This window comes from Sceloporus undulatus, chromosome 5 (genome assembly GCF_019175285.1).
Source record: "Sceloporus undulatus isolate JIND9_A2432 ecotype Alabama chromosome 5, SceUnd_v1.1, whole genome shotgun sequence".
Taxonomy (NCBI): Eukaryota; Metazoa; Chordata; class Lepidosauria; order Squamata; family Phrynosomatidae; genus Sceloporus; species Sceloporus undulatus.
This window is the reverse complement of record NC_056526.1, coordinates 96,827,756-96,835,752: the sequence shown is the minus strand read 5'-3', so window position 1 is coordinate 96,835,752 and position 7,997 is coordinate 96,827,756. Positions and strand designations below refer to the sequence as shown.

Genomic DNA, 7,997 nt, shown 5'->3' with positions numbered 1-7,997 from the left:
TTACTATGGAAAAAAATAGGTTACTCTTTGATCCTTCACTCATTCATGATATATTTTAAGTCAACCAGTGAAGGATAGTGTAACCTTCATTTTTTAAAAACGAATATATCATGATTAGAATGCATTCTTCTTTTCCTAACTGGAACAGTGTTTTAACAATGAATCTTCTGGTTGCTAAAGCAACATCCTCCCCAAACATTTGTGGAGGATTACAATAATTCATAGTCCCTTTGTTTTAGGATCCTTTGCCTTTGACAATGGCACTTTCAATCAGTGGCTCCTCTGTTCTGGGAATCTAATAGAGTTGGAGTCGATCCAGCTGTTTTCTTCTAGAAGCAGGATAATTCATAATAAGCTGGGGGGGGACTTTATCAGTAAAATGTCACTATGGTGAAGGGTTAATCTCTATGTCATTGGTTAAGGGACCCTTAAAATAATATAACCCAGTGGTCAGGAGTCACCAGGACAATACTGTGCTAATGGAAATAATCTACAGTGTTGTCAAAACCTTGCATTTCACAGAAAAGGAAAATTGAGGCTGCATTTTAACCATTTTGCTCACACACGTACATACATATTTAAAAGCCAAAGTATCAAAACACTTACTCCCATGAAATATTATTTTATATATAGACATAATACAGTATTAACAACTATGAAAAACATTACAAAAGGTTTTAATTTAACAAATAGAAAAATATTACTAGCTTATATGGCAGTCATGACTCTTAATATTGTACAGAAGTAATTTATGGATTTTATAAATAAATTATAGTTTGAATGCCCTCCTTTTCTAAGCGCGCACTGAAATGTTTTAGGCCCTCATAGGTCTCTCTGTAACTTGTCCCCATATTCAGTGCCAGTCAAATGTTTTGCCAACAAGTTCAAAGAATTTCTGATTAGGTTCACGAAAGTATTTGCGTAGCTTTTCAAGTAAAATTGGATCTACTTTGGGGTGTGTTCTTCCTTTCGACTCATGTAAACATCGATCCCTTCCACTGTCTCTTAGGCAGTAAAAGCCTTTTGTTTTATTGAAGTAAAAGTTTGAAGCATTAATCTGAGGAGTCAGCTTTAAAAACTCTTCTACTTTTACTATTTCTGGGAAGGGATCTTTGATTAGTTTATCTCCATCTACAACATGAATGTGATCCAGAGGAAAATACTTCAACCAGTTTTGCATGTGAACATAATACAAGCTCCTGTTTATTGCCTTGTAATTCACATTGAGTTTGCCATCTTTAACCAGGAATTCTTCTATAGAAGGATATGGCTTGTTTTTTTGCATGTGATTGAAAAACACTTGTGTGTAGTCTGACAACACCCTCTCAGTTGGGTCTCGTAAAATAAGAAGTAATCTGGTAAATTTATTCATTCCATACACTCTTTCAGGCACTCTGGAGGAAGTAAAATACGCTGGAGTTTTTTCCACTGTTATCTGGTGGGTATAAGAGAATGGCATTTGGTTAATATACCATTCCAAACCATTTCCGTAATGTTCTTCCCAATCAAAGAAGTGGACTTCGCTTTCTGCTGCTGCTATATCAGGATGGAGACTTAACATCTCTAGTAAGGCTCTTGTTCCACCTTTCCGAACGCCAATGATGATTGTTTGTGGAAGTCGCTGGAGTGTCCCATTGGGATGGATGCCATCCTTGAAGTCACTTTTCTTAAATGGTTCTTTCTGAGCTGCTGCTTCAGCCTTAGTGCTGGAAGGTGGTCTAGAAGGCACCACCTGGGGCTGAACAATAAGCAGTGCCGCTCCCAGCAGGAAAACTGCCATGACAGAGATCCAGTCTGTTCTCACACTATCAGCATACACGTCATGAAAAGCCCATCACCAGGAAACTGAAATCCTTGAGAGAAATACTCACTAAATAAGAAAGAAAGAAAGAAAGAAAGAAAGAAAGAAAGAAAGAAAGGATGGTTAGAACAATTAGTTCAAATAATGTGCCTGTTGTGTGCTTTCAAGTTGTTTCCAACTTACGGTGACCCTAAGGCCTATCATGGCATTTTCTTGGCAAGTTTCTTCAGAGGGGGTTTGCCATTGGCATCTTCTGAAGCTAAGAGAATGTGACCTGCCAAAGATCAACCAGTGACTTGCCCAAGTCAATGACCAAGCTGACCAAGATTTGAACCCTGGTCTCCACAGTCATAATCAAATGCTCAAAACACTACGCTACACTGGCTCTCAGTGTTCCTGTACTCAGTATTATTTTTATGTCAATATGAGAGCTAAGACATTAGGTCTAGCTTTTTTGCATGTCCAACCATTGCTATCATGTTCATTGTGACCGAAATGTCCATGATACATTAACACAATCCATGTCAGTTTTTTAAATTATATCAAGTTATACTGCTTATAATCCTAACTAAATGTAGAAGATTACCAAGCACAGCTTTTAAATTGCAATTTCATCAAGAAGGGAGCGGCTTTGGTGATGCTGATCACATGATATCACTTCCCAGCCATAGTTATCCAGACATTTCTTTTCATTCACAGGGGAAACCCATGAATGGACTGGCAATCGCACAATTTTTCAATGTGTGAAAAGTCATTCACGGGCAGTTGTGTGATTGCCAGTCATGTGGTGTCAGTGTCCCTCTTTCCCTCCTCCCCCTTGCTAGTCCTTTTAATTTTTTTGGTTTTTCTTGCAGTTTCGGAGATCTGCAGTTCCAATTTAAGGTTTTTTTTAAAAAAGTAAACACTTAAATCATGACTGCAGAGTTAGGGAAATGTGTGAAAAGTTGGGCAAGAAATAACTCCCCCTAAAAGTATAATGGGTAGGGCATAAGGGAGGGAGATGAGGTTAAGGGAGAGGGCAGGAAGGGAGTGTGATGGAGGCAGCAGCCCTTGTCCTGCAAATAAAAAGAGGTATGGTAGTAGTTGGACAGAAAGCAACATGTTCCCATTTTAATTTAATTGTGTTACTGCAGCAGGAAAGGGACTGGCATGATAATCTCCATAGTCTATATACATTTCCCTGAAATCATGCCAAACTATGGATCACTGCCAAGATCCACTAGTGCATTATTGTTCCAAAGTTCTTCTAATAATATATCATTTAAAGATAATAGTGCAGCAGAAAATGGTTTGTTATTGTGAGGGAAATGCAAAGTTCATTACTATCAGGGTATTGTTGGAAATTACAGGAAATCAGGATGAATGGAGAGTTAAAGAATGTTATTGTTTTATAATTTTTTCTGTTTTATATTTGCATTCATAATAATAATAATAATAATAACAACAACAACCTAGGATGTGATGCACGTAGATAGGTGGGAAACATTACTAAAGATTAAAAAAATATCTAGCATATAGAAGAAATGGTCAAGCTTATCGGCTATCAACAGTTTTCTTTTTTCTACTCCATGCTTCTTTACCCAGTAATTTGTCTACAAGAGTATATATAATCCTCTACTATTAATCCTAGGTTTACTGTTTGTTCCTTGGTGAAGGACTTTATGAAAAGCATTATATACTTTAAAATAGAAAACAACAATGCTTGGTAAAGTCTCTCAATAAACATTCAAAAGTAAATGTGGAAGTTGATGGATGAGGTTAAGGAACAGGAACCACAGCACAGAAGAAAAATGCATAGTCCTTATAATGGAAGGTAAGAAGTGGATTCTCCCAGGGAATTATACTGTGAATGTTTTGGTTTAATATACTGATGAATTACCATGTTTGCACATGAACCACAATATAACTTAGGTCGTTGAACACCAAAACATGTGCTGTAAAGAGTAAAAGATTCAGCAAAAGAGTCTCTAGAACTTTGTACATCACAGAATTACTTTATGTGATTCATTTCAAGATCTGATGATAACTACATGCTTGCCTGGCTGATGATTAGAGTCATGGAAAATAAGGTTATGAATGGGCAAAAGTCATTATGGCTATATGGATTCCCCAAGTTCAGAGCTACTAATAGCACTAAATACTATTGACTGAGATGGTGAAGTAGTTGAGAGCTTGTAATCTTCTCAAAGTAGCTGAGAAGACCCAATGCAAAATGCTTGTTTACCAGCACTGCAGAAAATCGGAGGGTGGACTTATCAGACCTCTGGTCTGATCCAGCAAAGCTTTTAAATTGTGTAAGTTTCCTTTCCCCCCATGAAAGTGCAGAGCAGCCACTCATAGAGAAATAACATAGGGTCATTGTTATGTTAGGAGCTAATAATCATGATAGACATATTGTTTTGGAAGTGTATGAGAACAGTGTGCCTCTGACCCTCGTCTTGCTGTTCACAATGCATGTAATTTTTTTCAAGGTGAGAATGAAGCCTGTTTCCTATTTACACAGTCCCATCCGGGTTATATTTTTTTGGCCATGCTACAATGTGATGGAACAAGTGCCAAAAGTACTTGCTTTCAATATTTAAAATGAAGTGCTTGGGGTTAATCCAACCTAACCATTTCAAAATTTACGGGACAAAACCAACATGTACAAAAATACATAACTGATCCATAAATCATGGAGATTCCACCTTAGCATTAGGAGGAATTTCCTGACAGTAAGAGCAGTTCAACAGCAGAACATACTCTCTCAGAGACTAGTGGAGTCTCCTTCCCTGGAGGTCTTTAAGCAGAGGCTGGATGGCCATCTGTCGGGGATGCTTTGATTGTGAGTTTCTGCATGGCACGGGTTTGGACTGAATGGCCCTTGTGGTCTCTTTTAACTCTAGGAGTCTATGATTCTATGGGGATTGTTCACAAGTTGTATCAAGTAGAAATGGACTCTTTCAATCATTAATACAACTTTCTCCACCCAAGGATGCCTTCTTGAAGTGTTTTTATTCTTCCTGTTCAACAGGGCTTATTTCTAGCAAAAAGTGTTTGTGTGACGGGAAAACAATGCTGCACACTTAAACAGTTACCTATAGACACTGTGTGGAATTATCTGTATGTAAGAGAAAGTGTGCTTTGTATGCAACTCTGTAATTCGTATATATACTGCCTTTGTAGAGTCACTCCCTTGATTGAGGTCCCACTCAATGCTCGATGTGGATCTAAATCATTTCCAGCTGAGGTTGTGAAGAATTCAACTAGAAAATGGTTTCTCATCCTTGCTGTAAAGCAATATGTAAAACATAGTTATTTTTTTCTTCTTATTTAATCACTAGTTCTTGTAAACTGTGTTATGTTAAGAAATAGATTTTTGGTGTAGGTTTTAACCTTCCCTAAGAATAGAATGAACATCTAAACAGGTTTTGTTTGATATGAAATGTTCTATTCAAAAACGTATAATTTCTAAATTTAAAACATCTAAGAGAACACTTACAGATTGGACTCTTTGTGATTCAAAATCCTGCCAGCAGAGATACAGAACTTGCAGTACCACCATCAACATAAAAAGCACTTTCACATGGAATTATTCTTAAAATGAACAGTGGGAGACTTTTTTTTATCAGAATATATTGTTACTGACCTTTCTCTACCCATGAGAAAGGTTTTCAGGATATAGATCTTCTTTTAGCTGTTCATTTATATTATAGAATAAATCTGACAGGGAGAGACTAACATAGTCCAGATTCAGAGTCCATTTGGCCTAGCATTCTGTTTCCAACAGTGGCCAGTCACATGCACATTGCAGGAAGACAACTGACATGGAAGGATTTCCACTATTTCCCCAGAACCCCTTTGCTAAGGCATCCTGGAAAATGTAATTTGTTGTGGCACCAGTGCGCTCTAACAGAGGCGGCTAAATGTCTCACAAAACTACAGTTCCCAGAATTCCCTAGCATTGAGCCAGGACACTTAAAGCAGTCTCATACTGAATTATTCTGCAGTATGTTTTGGACCCAAGAAGATTTTCTTCTAAGGGACTCTTCAGAGGTTTGCCACCAGGTCAAAGATGAATAAAATGACTGATGTGCTTATTTGAAATAATCATTTAGAACTTGCTTTAAAGAGAGACGTTCTTCCTGGGAGGTTAGCAAAAAGTCCCATGAACAACTATAAAACAATAGTTAAATTCAATAAACCATAAAAAGTCAGACAATGAATTATGGATATAGAGAGGCAGCATGATCTAGGAATAACCTCAAATGATATATGACACAGCACTGATACCCTTTAAACCAGCTAACTATCTCTATTTGCTTTCAATATCAAATCAATGTAAAGCCTTTACTTTGGTTCAATTAAATGCTTTGCCATCAGCAATACAAGAAGGGAAGCTTAAAAAACTCCGTAATATCAACGTAAATGTCCCTGCAACTCTGGTGAAATCGAAACAGTAACTTCTGTACTGTTCCTCTTATCTTGGAATTCAGGAAACTCTTATTGAACCATATATAAAGGCATTCCCTGGACATTCAGAGGCTTTTTATACTCTTTTGTTTATGTCAGGGCAGTATACAGAGATGTTGACTGAGGCCTGTTGCAGACGGGCGCAAAGTACGTCCCCAGAAAGTACTAGGGTTAGGAAAGGGCGTCCATTCCAGACGCCCTAACCCTAGTACGTCCTGGGGATGTACAAAATGGGGGTACCTGTTCTACATGGGCGCCGCCATTTTGACGTCGTGGACGCCTAGTGTCCGCACGTCGCATGGCGCCAATGATGTCGTGAGTGTGCCATTGGTGCCTTGTGGTGTCATTAGCGCGCCGCAAGAAGAAGCGCCATTTGGGCTTCTTTTTACTCCGCCAGGGAGCTGCACGGTACATAAGCTGCAGCTCCCTCGCAGAGCAAGTGGAGGCGCCACCAGACCGCCCTTTTCTGGCGGTCTGTAAAAGGCCTAAGATAGCAAAATTTTGTGCTGCTGCAGTGAAGTATCGTGAAAATAAGATGTTAGAAAATGATGAGGTTTTTACTATTTTTACAGGTATATTTTATGTCTCTATTTTATATTCTTTATGACTTATATTTACACTCATATTTTACTGATATCTGTAGGTGTATGTATCTTACTAATGTTCATAGTATGTATATATTTTATGTATTTTATGTATTCAGATGAATTTGGGAATATGGTCATTTAATATGGTCATTGAGCACAATAAAAATGATTTCGAAGGCTTTCATGGCTGGCATCCATAGTTTTTTGTGATTTTTTTGTGATTTTTTTGGGCTATGTGGCCATGTTCTAGCATAATTTATTCCTGACATTTCACCAGCCACAAATGCTAGCGAAACGTCAGTAATAAACTCTGCTAGAACATGGCCACATAGCCCAAAACTCCCCACAAAAAACTATAAAAATGATTGATTGAGTGTGAATATGATAATTGCAAAACTGGTTTAGACAAAATACCAAACCATTAATTAGTGATAGGTACTGAAGATAGGAAGAAGGAATATCAACAATCTAAGGTGCTTTCTGCACCGCCATTTGGGACGTCCTCCGGACGTCCCATTTTAAATAAGGGGTGTCTCTTATAGACGCCCCTGGGCCTAGTACGGACTCCGTCCGTAGAAGATGGCGCCGGCCCTTCTACACGGCTGGCGCCATCTTTGCGTATCGGACGCTGAGCGTCCGTACGCGTCGCGCCGCTTGTGACGTAGCGAGCGCGCCCCTGGCGCCTCGCTACGTCGCAAACACGACGGAAAAAGAAGCTCCATTTTGGAGCTTCTTTTTCAGTCCGCGCGGGAGTCGGGCCATGTGAAGGCTCCGGCTCCCCCGCGGACCTACTGGCGGCGGCGGCAGACCGCCGCAAAGCGGCGGTCTGTACCCCGCCTAAGATATGCAGATGACACCATACTACTAGCAGAAAACACCACTGGCCTGGAACAACTACTAAGGAGGATCAGAGAAGAAAGTGCAAAGGCAGTCTGACTGCTGAACATGAAGAAAACAAAAATAATGATGATAGAGACTTACACAAATTCAATGTAGACACTGCAAAATTCAGAGTTTAAAGATATACAACTAAGCATAAAAGTAAGAATCATACAAGCCACAGATGCAAGAGCTGGACAGTGAGAAAGTGGATAAGAGGAAAATATAGCACTGGAGAAGAGTACTGAGGATACTGTGGGCAGCTAGAACAGATCAAA

At 39.0% G+C, this 7,997-nt stretch overlaps 1 protein-coding gene across 1 annotated transcript in view; it reads right to left on the bottom strand.

Moving 5' to 3' along the window:
• Positions 1 to 606: 606 nt before the first annotated feature.
• The window catches only part of HS3ST1 (heparan sulfate-glucosamine 3-sulfotransferase 1), a 17,215-nt gene continuing 9,824 nt past the window's right edge, over positions 607 to 7,997 (bottom strand). Inside the window, exon 2 of the mRNA XM_042469035.1 lies at positions 607 to 1,870. Within this exon, the coding sequence (XP_042324969.1) occupies positions 854 to 1,780 (927 nt within the window). The 5' untranslated portion in view covers positions 1,781 to 1,870 and the 3' untranslated portion in view covers positions 607 to 853. The remainder of the gene's footprint in view (positions 1,871 to 7,997) is intronic.